The 21,594-nt window shown below is 43.5% G+C and overlaps 1 protein-coding gene across 8 annotated transcripts in view; it reads left to right on the forward strand.

Annotated features, from left to right (window-relative positions):
* The first annotated feature begins 1,473 nt into the window (after window positions 1–1,473).
* Window positions 1,474–21,594, forward strand: part of PSEN1 (presenilin 1) — an 80,735-nt gene continuing 60,614 nt past the window's right edge. The window contains exons 1-4 of one of the 8 annotated variants that reach the window (XM_063697964.1): window positions 1,492–1,637; window positions 4,323–4,423; window positions 13,190–13,271; window positions 13,362–13,501. In XM_063697964.1, the coding sequence (XP_063554034.1) occupies window positions 13,415–13,501 (87 nt within the window). In that variant the 5' untranslated portion in view covers window positions 1,492–1,637; window positions 4,323–4,423; window positions 13,190–13,271; window positions 13,362–13,414. Of the gene's footprint in view, window positions 1,638–3,144; window positions 3,186–4,322; window positions 4,424–13,189; window positions 13,272–13,361; window positions 13,502–21,594 lie in introns of those variants that run through there. The other 7 variants (XM_063697965.1, XM_031001701.3, XM_031001698.3 and 4 more) reach the window with 7 other exon arrangements.

Here is a 21,594-nt window from a genome sequence, read left to right on the forward strand (position 1 = left end):
ATATTAGCAGACTGCAATCAGATTGAAGTAGTTCACAAATAGATGGGTTTTAGCCTGTATTTGTTCAATACTGAACTATTGTATGTATCAGGCACTGTTATGTATCAGGCACTGTTCTCAGCACTTGTTAAATGTATATGTGCTGCTGACAAGCATGAGCACTTGTAAGTGAACAAACTAAAATCCCTACTCTTGTTAAAGTGGGGGAGGTGAAGAATTTTAAAAACATCTTTTTTCGTTCAACCTTCTCCCACAACTTATCTTTCATTCTGCTAATGGAAAATATTACTTTTGTTCTTAAATATAAAGCTTTTGTGTGTAAAAAGTATTAGAATCTGATGTTTTTGAACAAGGTTGGCAGTGGGTTGGGGGGGAGGGATTGGAGATAGATGCGATAGGAATGTGAAGGGATAGCTTGGGGTGGATTTTATTTTTTTATTTTTATTTTTACTTTTTGAGATGGAGTCTTGCTCTGTCTCCCAGGCTGGAGTGCAGTGGTTGATCTCAGCTCACAGGTTCAAGCGATTCTCCTGCTGCAGCCTCCCGAGTAGCTGGGATTACAGGAGCGCGCCACCACACCCGGCTAATTTTTTTGTATTTTTAGTAGAGACGGGGTTTCACCATGTTGGTTAGGCTGGTCTGGAACTCCCAACCTCATGATCCGCCTGCTTCGGCCTCCCAAAGTGCCGGAATTACAGGCGTGAGCCACTGCACCCGGCCGCTTGGGGGTGGATTTTTAAAGAAACTTTAGAAGAATGTAACTTGCCCAGATACCATGTACCGTTAATTTCATTTTTGGTTTTTTGAATACCCATGTTTGACATTTCTCCGTTCACCTTGATTAAATAAGGTAGTATTCATTTTTTAGTTTTAGCTTTTGGATATATGTGTAAGTGTGGTATGCTGTCTAATGAATTAGACATTGGTACTGTCTTTACCAAAACTGGACAAAGAGCAGGCAGATGCAAAAATCAAGTGACCCAGCAAACCAGACACATTTTCTGCTCTCAGCTAGCTTGCCACCTAGAAAGACTGGTTGTCAAAGTTGGAGTCCAAGAATCGCGGAGGATGTTTAAAATGCAGTTTCTCAGGTTCTCGCCACCCACCAGAAGTTTTGATTCATTGGGTGGTGGGAGAGGGCAGAGATATTTGCAATTTTAACAGCGTTCTCTTGATTGTGATGCAGCTGGTTCGCAAATAGGTACCCTACAGAAATGACAGGTGTTAAATTTAGGATGGCCATCGCTTGTATGCCGGGAGAAGCACACGCTGGGCCCAATTTATATAGGGGCTTTCGTCCTCAGCTCGAGCAGCCTCAGAACCCCGACAACCCACGCCAGCGCTCTGGGCGGATTCCGTCAGGTGGGGAAGACCAGGTGGAGCTCTGGATTCTCCCCGCAATCGTTGCTCCAGGCCGGAGGCCACGCCCCCTTCCTCCTGGCTCCTCCCCTCCCCCGTGGGCCAGCCGCCAACGACGCCAGAGCCGGAAATGACGACACCGGTGAGGGTTCTCGGGCGGGGCCTGAGACAGGCAGCTCCGGGGTCCGCGGTTTCACATCGGAAACAAAATAGCGGCTGGTCTGGAAGGAACCTGAGCTACGAGCCGCGGTGGCAGCGGCGGCGGCGGGGAAGCGTATGTGCGTGATGGGGAGTCCGGGGAAGGCAGGAAGGCACCGCGGACATGGGCGGCCGCGGGCAGGGCCCGGCCCTTTGTGGCCGCCCGGGCCGCGGAGCCGGTGTCCGAAAAGATGAGGGGCGGGGCGCGGCCGGTTGGGGCTGGGGAACCCCGTGTGGGAAACCAGGAGGGGCGGCCCGTTTCTCGGGCTTCGGGCGCGGCCGGGTGGAGAGAGATTCCGGGGAGCCTTGGTCCGGAAATGCTGTTTGCTCGAAGACGTCTCAGGGCGCAGGTGCCTTGGGCCGGGATTAGTAGCCGTCTGAACTGGAGTGGAGTAGGAGAAAGAGGAAGCGTCTTGGGCTGGGTTTGCTTGAGCAACTGGTGAAACTCCGCGCCTCACTCCCCGGGTGTGTCCTTGTCCAGGGGAGACGAGCATTCTGGGCGAAGTCCGCACGCCTCTCGTTCGAGGCGGAAGACGGGGTCTGATGCTTTCTCCTTGGTCGGGACTGTCTCGAGGCATGCATGTCCAGTGACTCTTGTGTTTGCTGCTGCTTCCCTCTCAGATTCTTCTCACCGTTGTGGTCAGCTCTGCTTTAGGCATATTAATCTATAGTGGAGGCTGGGATAGGTGAGAGAATTGAGGTGACTTTTCCGTAATTCAGGTGAGATGTGATTAGAGTTCGATCTGCGGTGGTGGCAGAGGCTTACAAGAAACACTAACGGGACATGGGAACCAATTGAGGATCAGGGAATAAAGTGTGAAGTTGACTAGGAGGTTTTCAGTTTAGAACATGGCAGAGACATTCTCAGAAATAAGGAAGTTAGGAAGAAAGACCTGGTTTAGAGCGGAGGGCGAGGAAGTGGTTTGGAAGTGTCACTTTGGAGGTGCCAGCAGGTGAAAATGCCCTGTGAACAGGACTGGAGCTGAAAACAGGAATCAGTTCCATAGATTTCCAGTTGATGTTGGAGCAGTGGAGAAGTCTAAGCTAAGGAAGGGGAAGAGGAGGCCAAGGCAAACACTTAGGAACACTTGTAACGAGGGGGTGGAAGAAGAGCAAGGAGCCAGCTGAGGAGAATGAGTGTGGTTGGAGAACCACCACAGCGCAGGGTCGCCAGAGCTGAGGAAGGGGAGGGAAGCTTCAGGAAGGAAAAGGTTGGCAGGGATTTTGAGTGTTAGGCCTGGTGTAGCAGAAGGAACAGAAGATTTAGAGCAGCGCTAGCCAATAGAAATAAAATGTGAGGCCCGGTGCGGTGGCTCACGCCTGTAATCCCAGCACTTTGGGAGGCCGCGGGGCGGATCCTTGAGCTCAGGAGTTCGAGACCAGACAACACGGCGAAACCCCGTCTCTACAAAAAATTAGCTGGGCGTGGGGGCGCGCGCCTGTAGTCCTAGCTGCTCCCAAGCGAGGGTGAACCCGGGAGAAGGAGGTTGCAGTAAGCCGAGATTATGCCACTGCACTGCAGCCTGGGCAAAAGAGTGAGACTGTCTCAAAAAAAAAAATCTTTTTTGTTTTTCTTTTGGAGAAAAGGCATACAAATTTATTAGCATGCAGACTGGGAGAACCACAAGGTGATTATCCCTATTTTAAATTTTTTAATAAACATACTATTTATTTATTTATTTATTTTATTTTTTGAGACGGAGTCTGGCTCTGTCGCCCAGGATGGAGTGCAGTGGCGCGATTTCGGCTCACTGCAAGCTCCGCCTCCCGGGTTCACGCCATTCTCCTGCCTCAACCTCCCCAGCAGCTGGGACTACAGGCGTCCGCCACCAAGCCCGGCTAATTTTTTTGTATTTTTAGTAGACACGGGGTTTCACCGTGTTAGCCAGTATGGTCTCGATCTCCTGACCTCGTGATCCACCCGCCTCGGGCTCCCAGAGTGCTGCGATTACAGGCGTAAGCCACCCTGCCCGGCCGGCTATTTATTTTTTTAGAGATGGGAGCCTCACTATGTTGCCCAGGCTGGTCTTGAACTCCTGGAGTCAAGTGATCCTCCCGCCTTGGTCTCCCAGAGTGGTGGGATACAGGCACAAGCCACTGTGCCTAGCCATAAACACATTTTTAGAGGTAAAAAAAGGCCTAGCGCGGTGGCTCACCCCTGTAATCCCAGCACTTTGGGAGGCCGTGGCGGGCGGATCATGAGGTCAGGAGATCGAGACATCCTGGCTAACACAGTGAAACCCCGTCTCTACTAAAAAATACAAAAAAAAAAATTAGCCGGGCTTGATGGCGGGCGCCTGTAGTCCCAGCTACTCGGGAGGCTGAGGCAGGAGAATGGCGTGAACCCGGGAGGCGGAGCTTGCAGTGAGTTGAGATCGCGCCACTGCACTCCATCCTGGGCGACAGAGCCAGACTCTGTCAAGAAAAAAAAAAAAAAATGTAAAAAGAGGCTGGGTGGCCGGGCGCAGCGGCTCACGCCTGTAAACCCAGCACTTTGGGAGGCCGAGGCGGGTGGATAACCAGATCAGGAGATGGAGACCATCCTGGCTCACGCGGTGAAACCCCGTCTCTACTAAAAGTACAAAAAATTAGCCAGACATGGTGCCGGGCACGTGTAGTCCCAGCTACTCGGGAGGCTGAGGCAGGACAATGGCGTGAACCCAGGAGGCGGAGCTTGCAGTGAGCCGAGATCGCGCCACTGCACTCCAGCCTGGGCAACAGAGCGAGACTTCGTTTTTTTTTTGTTTGTTTGTTTGTTTTTAAAGCTGGGCACAGTGGCTCACACCTACAATCTGCCAGCACTTTGGGAGGCCGAGGCAGGTAGATCACCTGAGGTCAGGAGTTCGAGACTAGCCTCGCCAACATGGTGAGACCCTGTGTCTACTAAAAATACAAAAAATTAGCCGGGTGTGTTGGCATGTACCTGTTATCCCAGCTACTCGGGAGGTGAGGCAGGAGAATCGCTTGAACCCAGAAGGTGGAGGTTGCAGTGAGCCGAGATCATGCCACTGCACTCCAGACTGGGCTACAGAGCGAGACTCCATAAGAAAAAAAGAAAAAAAAAAAAGGGGGCAAAAAGAAACAGATGAAACCAATGTGAATAATTTATTTTAACACAATATACCTAACATATTTTTATTTCAATATCTAACCAGTATAAAAATTTACTTGTTTTGCCCTCTAGAGATAGTAAGCTCCTTAAGTAAACAGAAGTAATACCTGATTAATTAGAATTCCCAACCCTCATCAAGTGTGTGCTTACATAGAAGAAACCCAGTAAATGTTTGTTGATTGAAAGATATTAATACTCTTGCTTGGGTGAGAGTGAGGAAAAAGGTATTAGTGTTGGCTTTTCACAACGCCTTGTACGGTTTCTTGTTTAAGTTGATCAAAGCAAAAGAAAGACTGCAGGCAATGCTAAATATAACAAGTGATTTACAAATTAATTAGACGTAAATAATCATTTCTCATTAAAAATTAGTTGTATTCTGTCCGTTTCCACAGAATTTTAGACAATGATTTTGAATAATCATATCTCCCTTATAGAGTTATTGAAATTAAATAACTTATTGGGAAGGATTCTTTATAATTATACAAAGGTATATAGGATCATAGTCTCATATCCAGAGTTGTGAAATCCGAAAACTAAAAGGTTTTTCTTTTTTTGCTTTTCTTTTTTTTTTTTTGAGACAGAGTCTCCCTCTGTCACCCAGGCTGGAGTGCAGTGGCACAATCTCAGCTCACTGCAACGTCCGCCTCCCAGGTTCAAGCGATTCTTCTGCCTCAGCCTCCCGAGTAGCTGGGACTACAGGCGTGTGCCACCACACTGGGCTAATTTTTGTATTTTTAGTAGAGATGGGGGTGTCACCATATTGGCCAGGCTGGTCTCGAACTCCTGACCTCGTGATCCACCCGCCTCAGCCTCCCAAAGTGCTGGGATTACAGGCGCGAGCCACCGCACCTGGCCAAGGTTTTTTATAACTAATTTAACAGCAAAATCTGGCCTAGTTATCGTCTTTATTTTCTTTTTTTTAATGTGACTTAAAACTATTCATTTGTTTCACTATAGCTTAATAATTTGTTTGCTTTTCTGTCTCTAAGACCCTGTAGGGGCATTATATAACTTCTGGCATTTGCATAGTACCTTTACAAAATCCAAAAAAATCTGAATTCTAAACACATTTAGTCCTAAAAGTTACAGATAAGGGATCCTGGACTTGCAATTCTAAGTCTTTGTTCGTTTTTATTGCATTTTCTGAGCCAACATAACCATTATTTAAAAACAAGTTGCTATAGTAACTCTACATTACAGACCTCCCCCAAACTCAGCAGTTCAGAGCATGTATTCTCACTCAGGGCTCTGCTTCCTTGTAGGTACATCTGTGGATCAGTGAGGGCAGTTCTTATTTGTATGCCTTATTCTGGGGCCCAGGCTGAAGGGGCAGCGGCTATCCATGATAAGCTTTTCTCAAGGCACCAGCAGAAGTACAAGAAGTCAAGGCCAACTGCATAAGCATAGTTCAAATGTCTGGTTATGCCACATCTGCTAAGATTGCATTGACCAAAGCAAGTCACATGATCATGCCCAAAGACTTAGGAGTGGGTAGTAGACTGCAACCACCATGCAGCCAAGCAAACTACAGAGCCAAGCCTATAACATCGCTGGAGAGAGGTGTATTCCTCCTTTGACCAGGCTGGGGGAGGGAGCGAATATTGGCTGAATAATAATCTAATCTACCACAGATGGTTAACAGAGGTGGAGTGGGATGGAAGGAGAAAAAAAAAAAAATCACCAAATGGGATGTATCACTACCCTTGCTCTTTTTAGCGTCTACTGCTTTCACAAAGCCTTTTATAGGGCTGGAGAAATGATTTGCTCCTAGTGTCTTAAAAACCAGAGGAGTCTTTTGAGGATGTATTCCTAAAGTTTTTAAATTAGTTAAAAAATTTTTTTTATTAATTTCAATTATAGGCTGAGCACAGTGGCTGACGCCTGTAATCCCAGCTAAGGTGGTGGATCACCTGAGGTCAGGAGTTCGAGACCAGCCTGGCCAACATGCTGAATGAAACCCGCATCTCTACTAAAAATACAAAAATTAGCTGGGCATGGTGGTGGGCGTCTGTAATCCTAGCTACTCAGGAGGCTGAGGCAGGAGAATTGCTTGAACCCAGGAGGTGGAGGTTGCAGTGAGCCATGATCGTGGCATTGCATTCCAGCCTGGGCGACAAGAGCAAAACTACATCTTGGCCGGGCGCGGTGGCTCACGCCTGTAATGCCAACACTTTGGGAGGCCGAGGCGGGCAGATCACGAGGTCAGGAGATCGAGACCATCCTGGCTAACACAGTGAAACCCCGTCTCTACTAAAAATACAAAAAATTAGCCAGGCGTGGTGGTGGGTACCTGTAGTCCCAGCTACTTGGGAGGCTGAGGCAGGAGAATGGCCTGAACCCGGGAGGCGGAGCTTGCAGTGAGCTGAGATTGTGCCACTGCACTCCAGCCTGGGCGACAGAGTGAGACTCTGTCTCAAAAAAAAAAAAAAAAAAAAAAAAAAAAGAAACTACATCTCAATAATAATAATAATTTCAATTATAGGTTGGAATTTAGAGTTCGGTTACATTTACTATTGGATGTGATCCTTTAAAAACTCAAGTAGAGGCTTTTCCAGCCCATTCATAACATCAGAAGTTGGGCCGCCTGTCCAGGGAGAAGCTTTCAAAGTAACACTAAGGCTGATTAAATACTTTTGTAAAATAAAGAATAAATCACAAGCTCATTGGCACTTGAAACTTAGCATTGCAGTGCAGATGCAGCAGAAAATACTTGTAGCAGTTTTCTCAGTGAAAGAGAAACTAGTCAAGTAGCTTAGAGACATTAAAACAAGCCACAAGCCCTTTGTGCTAGAGATCATGGTTAAAAGTCCCCTGAAGATGTTTTTCCACAGTAGAAATTTTGTTTATGTCTGAGAGTGAAAAAAGAAAATGGTATCAATAAGTAACCATGTTCTGCAGGAGTTTGAGGTTTTGTTGTTACATTGGGATGTAGTGAGAGAAAAAAATGTATTAATACTTTTCTGTTGGTACTTTCTTGAATTACATTTTTAATAAACTTATTTTGAGATTCTAAACATTGCTCCTGTGATAACTTCTGAAGTGCTGATGAGTAGAAGGTTTTCTGGTTAGACTTCTGTTCAGCACATCTGAGCTTTGAGATTATTTGTAGTTCTCCTGGGGCTTTTTAAATCTCTTTGTATATAATAGATAAATGCTAGTTTCCCATCAGAGAAGGATTTCTTTTTCCTTTTGTCTGATTGAGCAAGTGTCTTGAGATTAAGAAAATGGATATCAGTGAATTCAAGTGTTGTGCTCTGTCAGTTTGCAGCAGGTGACCAGAGAGCAAAAACACCAAAGTAGATTCTGTCCCTACTCCCACCTACTCCTCAATTTGGGTCCCATGAAAGATCCTCAGATCTGAGTAACTGTTGTTGTTTTTGTTGTTCACAGGGCTAAGAATGTTCACGGCTAAGAATGTTAAAAAGTCTCTTAGTGTCTTTTGCCACGCCGCCTGAACAGTGGGGTCATTGACCACCATGCAATCCTCAATTGTTTTCAGCTAATACTGGACCAAAATCAAATCTAGCTTTGCCTGCCCCTTTCTTTGTACCAGTAGCGCTTGTTTGTTCACCAGGCCTGACTGAAGACCTAGCCCTGTTGCCTGCCTCTGCTTCCTACCGAGCCCCCTGTAAAGAGCAGCTCTCCCAGGGAGGCTCACCTTGTAGCATTGTGATCTTTGGAAGCATCAAGGGAGGCACAAGATTTCTCTGGGTGAACTGGAAAAGACTTGGGCTGGGCATCAGAAGACTTGGGTTCTGGAACTGGCATTGTTTACACTCGCTCCGTAACTCTGTGCAGGCAAAATCTTTCACCTTTTCTGAGTTTTTTTTTTTTTTTTACATGTCAGTACAGATTCCTTTCCTCATGAGGTTTCTTTAAGACTCAAATGGAAGAACAGATGTGAAAAGAACTTTGAAGATAGTATTGGAAAATGCTAAAGTGACTGCTGTATTATTGATGATTTTTACGGGATTTGTCTGAGAAAGCTCCAGTGTGACCAGTTTGTACCAGCTTGTATGGTTTCTTGTAATAACCGAACAGATCCTATTAGCATAGGGTAAAAATGGAAACTACTTCTTTTAAAATGACCAGTGGCTGCAGTGGCTCAGGCCTGTAATCCTGGCTAGTTGGGAGACTGAAGTGGTAGGGTTGCTTGAGGCCAGGTAAGACCAGCCCGGGCGATACAGCAAGACCCTTTCTCTAAGTAAAAAACTAGCCACCCATGTAGTCCCACCTGCTTGGGAGGCTGAGGTGGGAGGATCGACTGAGGCCAGGAGTTCAAGGCTGCAGTGAGCTATGATTGCCACTGTACTCCAGCCTGGGTGACAGAGTGAGACCTTGTCTCTTTTTTTTTTTTTTTTTTTGAGACGGAGTCTTGCTCTGTCGCCCAGGCTGGAGTGCAGTGGCGTGATCTCGGCTCACTGCAAGTTCCACCTCCCGGGTTCACGCCATTCTCCTGCCTCAGCCTCCCGAGTAGCTGGGACTACAGGCGCCCACTACCACGCCCGGCTAATTTTTTTTTGTATTTTTAGTAGAGACGGGGTTTCACCGTGTTAGCCAGGATGGTCTCGATCTCCTGACCTCGTGATCCACCCGCCTCGGCCTCCCAAAGTGCTGGGATTACAGGCGTGAGCCACCGCGCCCGGCCGAGACCTTGTCTCTTAAAAAAAAAAAAAAAAAAGATTTGCATTATAGCTTATCCTTTTTTTTTTTTTTTTTTTTGAGATGGAGTCTCACTCTGTCACCCAGGCAGGAATGCAGTGGCGTAATCTTGGCTGACTGCAACCTCTGCCTCCTGGGTTCAAGCGATTCTCCTGCCTCAGCCTCCCGAGTAGCTGGGACTACAGGTGTGCGTCACCATGCCCGGCTAATTTTTGTATTTTTTAGTAGAGATCGGGTTTCACCATATTGGCCAGGCTGGTCTGGAACTCCTGACCTTGTGATCTGCCCACCTTGGCCTCCCAAAGTGCTGGGATTACAGGCGTGAGCCACTGCGCCCGGCCAGCTTATCCTTTTTTAAAAAAACATAAATACTAGGATATTGAGATTACTGAAAATGCTTTTGGTGCTTCAGTTTTGAATTTATACTTAGAGCAGTTTTTGAAGTTTAAGATCTCATTTACTTCTAAGTAATAGATTTACTAGTAATCAAAATCACTTCAAAATACAGTAATCCTCATTGCTGTAAACTCCTACGGGGCAGGTATGGAGTTTTATAAAGAGGCAATATAGTGTACTCTGTGAATTCCAACTCCTCGCTTGCCAGATATGACCTTAAGCAAGTTAAGTTCTGTGTGCCACACTGTTTTCATCTGTAAAAGGATTAAGGGAATATCATAAATTAGTTTGTTAAGCCTTAGTTTAATAATGTCTGTCTCTGAGTTTTACATATAAGTAGACAGTGTCTTTCTTGTTTAGTGAATAATCATTCTTATTATTTAATTGTATCTCTACTAAATTTATGGTATAAGATTATACTAATCTTGTTTAGTGCATGGTAATCACTTCTGCTCATATTTAACCTATAAGCATAATATAGTTTATTTATATACCATTTATTTATTTTATTTTATTTTTTGAGATGCAGTCTTGCTCTGTCACCCAGGCTGCGGTGCAGTGTCACAATCTTGGTTCACTGCAACCTCCACCTCCCAGGTTCAAGCGATTCTCCTGCCTCAGCCTCCTTAGTAGCTGGGATTACAGGCACGAGCTACCACGCCCAGCTAATTTTTGTATATTTAGTACAGACAGGGCTTCACCATGTTGGCCAGGCTGGTCTCGAACTCCTGGCCTCAAATGATCTGTGTGCCTCGGCCTCCCATAGTGTTGGGATTACAGGCATGAGCCATCGCGTCCGCCCTACTTACCTTTTATTTTTGCTTGCATTACCCTTTCTTTGCCTTGTTTCATTTGGCTAAGACTGTCTTGTTTACTTGTTTTGTTTCTGAGGGATTATATGAGAGTTCTATGGGTTTTTCCATAATGGAGTGTACTTTTATTATTTTATTATTTTTTTTGAGACAGGGTCTCACTCTGTCACTCAGGCTGGAGTGTAGTGATGCAGTCACTGTTCACTGCAGCCTTGACTTTCTTGGCTCCAGTGATCCTTCCACCTCAGCCTCCTGAGTAGCTGGAACCACAGGCACCCACCACCCACACCCAGCCAATTTTTTTTTGTATTTTTAGTAGAAACAGGGTTTCACCATGTTGGCCAGGCTAGTCACGAACTCCTGGCCTCAAGTAATAACGCCCATCTCAGCCTCCCACAGTGCTGGGATTACAGGCATGAGCCACCAAGCCCGGCCTCATGCAATTTATTGACGACTTCACTGAAAGTGAACTTGTATGGATACTCAAAAAGTACAGTTTGTATTGAATACATATTGTTTTTGCATCATACTAAAGCTGAACAGTTCTAAACTGAACTGTCATCAGAGACCGTCTGTATTGTGAAATCTTAATTTTGTCCATATTAAAAGACAGGAACAGGGCTGGTTCGTGGTGGCTCACACCTGTAATCCTAGCACTTTGGGAGGCTGAGGTGGGTGGATCACTTGTGGTCAGGAGTTTAAGACCAGCCTGGCCAACATGGTGAAACCCAGCCTCTACTAAAAATACAAAAATTAGCTGGACGTGGTGGTGCACACCTGTAATCCCAGCTATTCGGGGGGCTGAGACACGAGAATTACTTAAACCCAGGAGGTAGAGGTTCCAGTGAGCGAGATCGTGCCACTACATTGCAGCCTGGGTGACAGAGCAAGACTGTGTCTCAAAATAAAGACAGGAACAAAGGTATTGATAACTCTAAGTATAGGTTAAATTCCCACAAAAATTTAGTTTTAAAAAATCTTTTTTTTTTTTTTTTTAAAACAGAGTCTCACTCTGTTGCCCAGGCTGAGTACAGTGACGAGATCTTGGCTCACTGCAGCCTCTAATTCCTGGACTCAAGCCATCCCCCCACCTCAGCCTCCTGAGCATTTGGGACTACAGATGCATCCCACCTGCACCCAGCTAATTCTTTTTTTGTAGAGATAGTGTCTTGCTATGTTGCCCAGGCTGGAGACCAGTCTGCAACTCCTGGCCTTAAACTCTTTATTTTTTAAGCAAATTTGCACTGTGTTTTCAATTAATATGAATTTGCATTTCGCTGATCTCATGCTAGCTGACAATGGGCTGAAGGTGAGGGGAGGAGAAAGATGGACATGGTATATAAAAGCATGTATGATAAAGTGGAACGTCACCTTGGTTAAAAACGTGTAATGATTTGAATGATACAAATGTAAGTAGTTAAGGGTTATTTTGAACTTGATACCTTTGCTGGAGGAAAAATTACTTTATGCATTTTTGATGAAAAATCGTTAGAAGAAAAAAAAATGGAATATTTAGAGGAAAGAGTATCCTGATGTTAAAAGTGAAAATGAAATAGGACATTGAGAAAATTTTTTTTATGTAAATGTGTATATGGTAATGTATTAATTAGCGTTAGGTATGTACACGGATTTTTGCCTTCTATATTTCTGAAAACCTTCTGTGAAAAGGAAAAGTTGAAATCATAAAGAATTGGCTGATGGAAATTAAGGTAGACAGGCAAGTGGAAATGTGGCCCCCCCAGGAGGGTGAACTCTGAGAGACACAGTCGTCCCTGTAAATAAGGCTGCGCCAAGATCAAAGGAGAGGCCTGAGGCTGGGAGTCAGGAGTCAGCCATTCTTTTTATTTTTGAGACGGAGTCTCGCCTCGCTCTGTAGCCCAGGCTGGAGTGGAGTGCAGTGGCACCATCTCGGCTCACTGCAACCTCCACCTCCTGGGTTCAAGCTTTTCTCCTGCCTCAGCCTCCTGAGTAGCTGGGATTACAGGTGCGCGCCACCACACCCGGCTAATTTTTGTATTTTTAGTAGAGATGGGGTTTCACCATGTTGGTCAGACTGGTTTCGATCTCCTGACCTCGTGATCCGCCCGCCTTGGCCTCCCAAAGTGCTGGGATTACAGGCATGAGCCACCGCTCCTGGCTGAGTCTGCGATTTCTTGCCAGCTCTACCCAGTTGTGTCATCTTAAGCAAGTCACTGAACTTCTCTGGATTCCCTTCTCCTTTTGTAAAATAAGCATGTTATCTGTCCGTCCTGCCTTGGGCATTGTGATAAGGATAAGATGACATTATAGAATTTTGCAAAATTAAAAGTGCTAGACAAATGATTTTATGAAAATATAAAGATTAGGTTGAATTTGGTCAGCATAGAAAAAGGAATGTTGAGAACATTCCTTAAGATTACTCAGCTCCCTTTGCTGGAAATCAGAAGTCATTAAGTATCTTTGTGGTTGAAAATGTTTGGTGTCTCAGGCGGTTCTACTTATTGCTAAAGAGGTCTACCTTGAGCTTATAGTAAATTTGTCAGTTAGCTGAAAGTCGTGACAAATTAATACATTCCTGGTTTACAAATTGGTCTTATAAGTATTTGATTGGTTTAAATGAATTTACTAGGATTTAACTAACAATGGATGACCTGGTGAAATCCTATTTCAGACCTAATCTGGGAGCCTGCAAGTGACAACAGCCTTTGAGGTCCTTAGACAGCTTGGCCTGGAGGAGAACACATGAAAGAAAGGTTTGTTTCTGCTTAATGTAATCTATGAAAGTGTTTTTTATAACAGTATAATTGTAGTGCACAAAGTTCTGTTTTTCTTTCCCTTTTCAGAACCTCAGGAGGCTTTGTTTTCTGTGAAACAGTATTTCTATACAGTTGCTCCAATGACAGAGTTACCTGCACCGTTGTCCTACTTCCAGAATGCACAGATGTCTGAGGACAACCACCTGAGCAATACTGTACGTAGCCAGGTACAGTGTCAGTCTCTGAAACTGCCTTTGCCAGACTGGATTCACTTATCATCTCCCCTCACCTCTAAGAAATGCTGAGGGGGCTGAGCAGGCTTTCTCTACTTTACCAAATTTATAATATATTTGGTGAACTTCAGCTGATTGCTGGAGGACACAGGGCTGTTTAACACATAGGTGTTGATACAGTTCCTACCTAACTCACATATCACCACCTCAGTTGAAGCCTTCTCCAGCTTCCCAAGGTGTGCAGCACCTCATAGTTCATGTTGTTTATTATTTTACCTATCTTGCTCTTATTCTTCTACGGCTGAGTCCATTTTATTTACTGTATTCAGTACCTAACAGTTCCTGTTAGCGCTCAGTAGATATTCATTATGATTGTACAATGCAAGGATAAGTGTAGAAGTTCTAAGAGTTCAAAGGAGGGATTCAGGAAAAGAATGTAATCTGTGCTGTCGGACAGAGACTCCTCACCAGCTACATACACAGACATGAAATTTGACTGCAACTCTACTAGCTAATCATCATAAAGTGAGAGCAGAGGCCAGGCGCGGTGGCTCATGCCTGTAATCCCAGCACTTTGGGAGGCTGAGGCGGGCAGATCACCTGAGGTTAGGAGTTCAATACCAGCTTGGCCAACATGGAGAAACCCCGTCTCTACTAACAATATAAAAATTAGCCGGGCTTGGTGGCAGGTGCCTGTAATCTCAGCTACTCAGGAGGCTGAGCCAGGAGAATCGCTGGAACCCAGGAGGTGGAGGTTACAGTGAGCTGACATCGTGCCATTGCACTCGAACCTGGGCGACGAGCGAAACTCCGTTTCAAAAATAAATAAATAAATAATAAATAAATAGAGAAAAAGAAAGAAAAGAAAAGAGAGAGAACATGGATATCCTGTGAGACAGTTGGAGTATCTATAGGATTTTTAGAGGTGGAACCAGAATAGAGGAAAACACAAGGCCAACTATAAGCTATCCAGTTGCACTAGGTGTGGGGTCAGATTTTCCTCTGTTAGGACCAGAGAGCAGAGCTAGGAACAGTGGTGGAAGTTACCAGGCAATAAGGTCTGGATCAATAAAAAGAACTTTCTCGTAGCCTGGCATGGTGGTGCATGCCTGTAGTCCCAGCTACTCAGGAACTCAGGAGGCTGAGGTACGAGGATTGCTTGTCTAAGAGTTTGAGTCCAGCATGGGCAACATAGAGAGGTTCTGTATTTTTTTTTTTTTTTTATTTTCCCACAGTTATGGTACATCTGGGCTGCCTTGTAGGCTTGTGTGTACTTTTCACTACAAACAGTCACAAAAGGCTGGAAGGCCACTCCGGCAAGATCTGTAGAGGATTAGTCTGTGAATTCAGCAGTTGAACTAGAGCACTGAATGGCCTGGAACTTCCTTTTACACTTTGAAGATTTAGGATTCTTCACTTTTCCCATCAGTAAAATTAGGTAATTTACTAGATAATTTGAAAATTCTTTCCCAGCTGGGAAGTTTTGATGTGCCCAGAAGCTAGGATGGCCAGTTGTCCAGGTTTGTCTAAAACTAGAGGTTCTAGAACACAGGACTTTCAGTTTTAAAATTGGGAGAGTCCTGAGCAATAGGATCAAGTCAGTTACCTACCAGAGTATAATCAAATTGAAATAATTTTGGATCTGACTAACCAAGTCTTATTCAATTAGTTGACATTGTTGTTTAACTTCGAGTACTATTACAGTTCTATATTGTTATAGTTCAAATAGAAGATAACATCTAAAGCATTTCTCGTTCCAAAGGTTAAATCTTGCCTTTAGCTTCATTTCTTCAACTCTAAGCAAATACTGTGACGAGCTGCTATAGCCTGGAAAATAGTTTTCCTTTTGTGGGCTGCTGTGCATAATCTCATTCATAGTAAAGGGATTTGAAGTTTGATGACAGAATAGTCAGAGAGCTGAAGTTGTGTTTGTTTTTTTAGCCCAAATATTTATTTCTCAAGTTTTTGTTGTGCAATGTTTCTAGCACATACAGAAAGTATGGCACATAATGTAATAGGCACCCATGTACCTATCACCCAACTTTATTAAACTTTAACATCTTATTTGCTGTTTTTTTGATAAGCTTTTTTTGCTTCTATTGCTTATTGATCCTACACTAAATGAAATCCTAACTAAACAAAACAAGATTTTGCATTTAATTTGAAAAGAGACTAGTTATATGACAAAAAATTGCAGATAAAATTGAAGTGCTCCTCCCCCATTCTTTTTCCTCTTTTCTCAGGATAGTTACTGTCCTGAATTGGGTATTTACCATGTTTAATAAAATTGAGTATTAGGCTTACTATAATATTTGTGTACATAAATCGTATCACATTATGTAATACACTTGGCATGTTTTAAAACTTTAGGCTGGGTGTGGTGGCTCACGCCTGTAATCCCAGCAATTTGGGAGGCTGAGGCTGGTGGATCACAAGGTCAGGAGTTCAAGACCAGCCTGGCCAACATGGTGAAACCCTGTCTCTACTAAAAAAAAATACAAAATTTAGCCAGGCGTGATGGCAGGCACCTGTAATCCCAGCTACTCCAGAAACTGAGGCAGAGAATTGCTTGAACTCTGGAGGTGGAGGTTGCAGTGAGCCAAGATTGCACCACTGCACTCCAGCTTGGGCAACAGAGTGAGACTCTGTCTCAAAAAAAAAAAAAAAGCTGGGCGCGGTGGCTCATGCCTGTAATCCCAACACTGGGAGGCCGAGGAGGGCGGATCACGAGGTCAAGAGACTGAGACAATCCTGGTCAACATGATGAAACCCCGTCTTTACTAAAAAAATACAAAAATTACCTGGGCGTGGTGACACGCGCCTGTAGTCCCAGCTACTCGGGAGGCTGAGGCAGGAGAATGGCGTGAACCTGGGAGGCGGAGCTTGCAGTGAGCCGAGATTGCACCACTGCACTCCAGCCTGGGTGACAGAGTGAGACTCCATCTAAAACAAAACAAAACAAAAAAGAACTTTATATGGTTTATGTCTGAAAGTTGAAGAGAATTTCCACATATATATGTTAGTATATGTTGCAAAAGAGACATTCCTATGTAGAATTTTGGGCATTCATGTATATGTAGATGCATGTAGCTCTAGCATTCGTTTTCTCTTGTGAATATATAAAAATAATTCTGTTTACAAACATTTGGTAGGTTCCAGTTTTTCACAATAACTGACAGTGCTGCAGTGACATACTAATTCGTTAGTCTGTGTGCACTTGTGTGAGTTTCTCAAAGATAGTTGCTGTGATTGGATATATGGATCTTAGAACCATTTTAGAGATTGCTAGGATTCTTCCAAAGTGGTTATGCATCAAGAGTATATTGCAGGCCAGGCATGGTGGTTCACGGCTGTATTACATCTATCTCGGAAAAATAAGAGAAGAAAAGCATGGGTGATCTTGGTGATTTCCCCCTTTCATTTTCTAAATGTTCTATAATACAGTTATTTAATAATTTAAAAAGCTATTTTGAAAAAGTAATCTCACACTGTCACCAAAGCTGGAATGCAGTGGTGCAATCTAAACTCACTGCAACCTCGACCTCCTTGAGACCAGGATGGTCTCAAGTGATCCTGCCACCTCAGCCTCCCAAGTAGCTGGGACCACAGGCTCATGCCACCACACCCGGCTAATTTTTTGTATTTTTGGCAGAAATGAGGTTTCACCGTGTTGCACAGTCTGGTCCTAAACTCCTGAGCTCAAGTGATCCACATGTCTTGGCCTCCCAAAGTGCTGGGATTACAGGTGTGTGAGCTACTGTGCCCAACCTAAAATTATATATATATATATATATATTTTTTTTTTTTGCGATGGAGTCTCGCTTTGTTGCCCAGGCTGGAGTGCAGTGGCACGATCTCGGCTCACTGCAAGTTCTGCCTCCCGGGTTCACGCCATTCTCCTGCCTCAGCCTCCCAAGTAGCTGGGACTACAGGCGCCCGCCACCATGCCTGGCTAATTTTTTGTATTTTTCGTAGAGGTGGGGTTTCACCGTGTTAGCCAGGATGGTCTCGATCTCCTGACCTCGTGATCCGCCCGTCTCGGCCTCCCAAATTTTTAAAATATTTTTTAATGTGAGGAAAGGTCACAAAAGAATAGTATGCTACCTGAGGAATATCTCTGGAAAGGGATCAAGCATTCGAGGTTTTCTGTGATGACTGACTAAAGTCATGGAGTTAGAACAGCTGATACAGAAGAAACCAAAAAAGGCCGGGCATGGTGGCTCACACATGTAATCCCAGCACTTTGGGAGGCCGAGGCAGGTGGTCAGGAGTTTGAGACCAGCCTGGCCAACATGGTGAAACCCCATTTCTGCTAAAAAAAAAAAAAAAAAAAAAAGTCAATGGGTGTGGTGGCATGCACCTGTAGTCCCAGCTACTCAGGAGACTGAAGCATGAGAATTGCTTGAACCCAGGACTCAGAGGTTGCAGTGAGCTGAGATTGTGCCACTGCACTCCAGTGCAGTGTGACAGAGTGAGACTGTCTCAAAAAAAGAAAAAAAAAACCACAAAAGCTGGTTAGCATGAGATCTTTGAGAGCATTCTTATGTTCTTATTGGTAATTGGAGTTTATATTATGCCCTTGTCATCAATGATAGCTTCAGTTATGTTTCTTAGTCTCCATTTGAAAAAAGAAATATTCGCTGGGCATGGTGGCTCACGCCTGTAATCCCAGCACTTTGGGAGGCCAAGGTGGGCGGATTACTTGAGGCCAGGAGTTTCAGACCAGCCTGGCCATCATGGTGAGACCCTGTCTCTATTAAAAATACAAAAATTAGCCAGGTGTGGTGGTGTGCCCTTGTAATCCCAGCTACTTGGGAGGCTGAGGCAAGAGGATTGGTTTCAGGGTTGGGTGGTCAAAGCTGCATTTAGCTGAGATCACACCATTGTATTCCAGCCTAGGTGACAAAGTGAGACCCTGTCTCAAATAAATACATAAACAAAAAGCAAACCTATAAGCTATTTAAAGGACCTTGAGGAGAAAAAAAATAAATGAAATGGGTGATCTAAATTTAAATAGAATCTGCAGCTCTGGTTAGCCTTTGACAGTGTTATTGTATCATTATAGTTATGAATTTGTTTTCTCAGTTGTGTTAAAGTGGAGTAAGGCAAAAAAGAACTTGAAATCTCAACGACCTCCATAGAAACATGCTAGCTTTTGCATGAGTAAAATCTCTTAGGCACAAATATTAATAATATGTTAAGAAACTTTAGGCTTAAGCCTAACATAACAGCCCCATAAGTGTTCAGTATTATCTCTAACCAGTTATGTCAACTGTTTGTGGAAATGACAGCCTTTCTTAGCTTTAGAGGAATGGTTAAACCTCTGACTCCAGGGAATCACAAAGCTTGGTCAGATGCTGAATGGAATTATATGTGTTGTTGGAAACATGTTCCCTATGATTAATAAATGTTTTCAAGTTTTCCACTTAACTTGCCAGTTCTTTGGTTAAGCCACTCTTCTAGTCCTGTCCTACAGAGCAGGCTTAGAGCCCCACATTTCTCATTGTAGAAATTCAAACAATATCCATTAAGTCATTTATTATTTATTTATTTTTTTGCCCATTAAGTCTTAAAGGATTAATACATTTTCTTTCCTTTTTTTTTTTTGAAAGGGAGCCTCCCTCTGTCGCCCAGGCTGGAGTTCAGTTGTGCAATCTCGGCTCACTGCAGCCTCTGTCTCCCAGGTTCAAGCAATTCTCCTGCCTTAGTCTCCCGAGTAGTTGGGATTAACAGGGTTGTGCCACCACACCTGGCTAATTTTAGTATTTTAGATAGAGATGGGGTTTCACCATGTTGGTCAGGCTGGTCTCGAACTCCTGACCTCAAGTGATCTGCCCACCTAGGCCTCTCAAAGTGTTGGGATTACAGGCATGAACCACCGCGCCTGCCAATACATTTTCTTACAAATATTAATTATTGAAAAAATGTATTTTAAGTAAATATTCGGACTGTAAATATATCAGCATAATTGAATACATTATAACCACGTAGGCATGTTAACTGCTTACATGTGTGCATGAAATAGTAAGGGAAAAGGGTAGAATATAATATTTGTAAACACAACTATGTATACGTGTGTATATATTGAAAAACGTTAGGATTTGGGGTGTTGTAAAAATAAGTTTCTGTTTTCTTTATAAAATTACCTAAGTTCATATTCAACTACACACAATTATAAACTTAATTGTAGAGCTAGGTGTGCTGGCTCATGTCTGTATTCCTAGTAGTACTTTGGGAGGCTGAGGCAGGAGGATCCCTTGAGGCCAGGAGTTTGAGACTAGCCTGGGTAACATAGCGTGATCTTGTCTCTACAAAAAAAAAAAGTGAAAATTAGTGGGGTGTGGTAGTGTGCTTCTGTGGTCCCAGCTACTTGGGAAGCTGAGGCAGGAGGATTGCTTGAGACTAGGAGGTCGAGGCTGCAGTGAGCTGTAATCATGCCACTGCGCTTCAACCTGGGCAGCAAAGTGAGACCCTGCCTCAAAAAAAGAAAAAAATGTGTGGCAAAAACTGCCATGAACAAAGTCCAAAACAAACTAGGACAAAGGCTTGAAATATATGACAGATATATCCCAATATACATAGAATTCTTATGAAATTAAAAGGAACATGAACAACTTAACTCAGTAGCAAAGGTTACAAGCAATATTTATGGAGTAAGAAATAGAAATGGCAATAAATATATGAAAAGCCTAGTTGATCAGCCTTACTAATAGAGATAAAAATTAAAACTTCACTTCTTACCTATCAGTGAGTTAAAATTGATACACTGCTGCTGAGGTTGTAGGGAAATAGGCTTTCTTGTATGCTGTGTTCTTTGGAGTTAAGTTAGTATTTATTTGGAGGCAAGCTCTTAATTGAATCTACAGATACACATGCCTTTTGGAAATAATTTAGCAATTTAACCTAATCTGATCTCACCTAGCATTTCACTTCTGAAAGTTTATCCTATAAAAATATTACCATAGAAGTGCCAAGAATTTTTATTGAAGTTTTATTTATAACAGTGAGAATGTGTCAGTAATCTCAGTCTTTATCATTAATTGCTTATGGTTTACCCAGTTAGTAGTGTAAAGGTACTAGTTAACAGTAGGGTCTCTTGACTAAACAGTTGGACTTTGAATCTCCATTCTAGAACTTCTTAGCACTATGATCTTTGGCAAATTAACTGGCCTCGCTAAACTTCAGTTTCTTTATCTGTTAAATGAAGTTTATAGCAATTAACTTAGAGTTTTATTTAAATTAAATGAGATAAACTGAATTATTAGTACACTACCTAGCACATACTTGTTCAATAAATATTAACATTTCTTATCAAAATTGCCATATTTAAGAATGAGGTATATTTATATCTCTAGCATAGAATCAAATATATATTATCATTAATTTTTTTTTTTTGAGACAGGGTCTCTTTCTATCACCCAGGCTGGAGTATAGTGGTGTGATCATAGCTCACTGCAGCCTCTAAGTCCTGGGCTCAAGTGATTCTCCCATCTCAGCCTTGTGAATAGCTGGGAGTACAGGTGTGTGCCACCATGCCTGGCTAATTTTTTTTGCGTTAGTTTCACTTTTTTTGTAGAGCTGGGGTCTCGCTATGTTGCCCAGGCCGGTCTTGAACTCCTGGGCTCAAGCGATTCTCCCGTCTTGGCCTCCTGAAGCATACAGATTTTTTAGGGCAGTGAATCTATTCTGTATGGTACTGTAATCATGGAAACCTGTCATTGTCTGTTTATACAAACCCATAGACTGTATAACACCAAAAGTGAACCCTAAGGTAAACTGTGGACTGTCAATGTAGGTTCATCTGTTGTAACAGTTTACCACAGTGGTGCGGGATGTTGATAGAGAGAGGCTGTTGGAGGGGGTATGTGGGAACTCTGTGTACTTTCTGCTCAATTTTGCTGTGGATCTAAGTTTGCATTTAAAAATATTTTATGGCTTGGTGGCTCATACTTGTGATCCTAGCACTTTGGAAGGCTGAGGCGGGTGGATCACTTGAGTTCAGGAGTTTGAGACCAGCCTGGGCAACATAGTGAAACCCCATCTCTATGAAAAAAAAAAAAAAAGTAAATAATACTAATAGTAATTAA

Source organism: Gorilla gorilla, chromosome 15, assembly GCF_029281585.2.
Source record: "Gorilla gorilla gorilla isolate KB3781 chromosome 15, NHGRI_mGorGor1-v2.1_pri, whole genome shotgun sequence".
In the NCBI taxonomy this organism is placed as follows: Eukaryota; Metazoa; Chordata; class Mammalia; order Primates; family Hominidae; genus Gorilla; species Gorilla gorilla.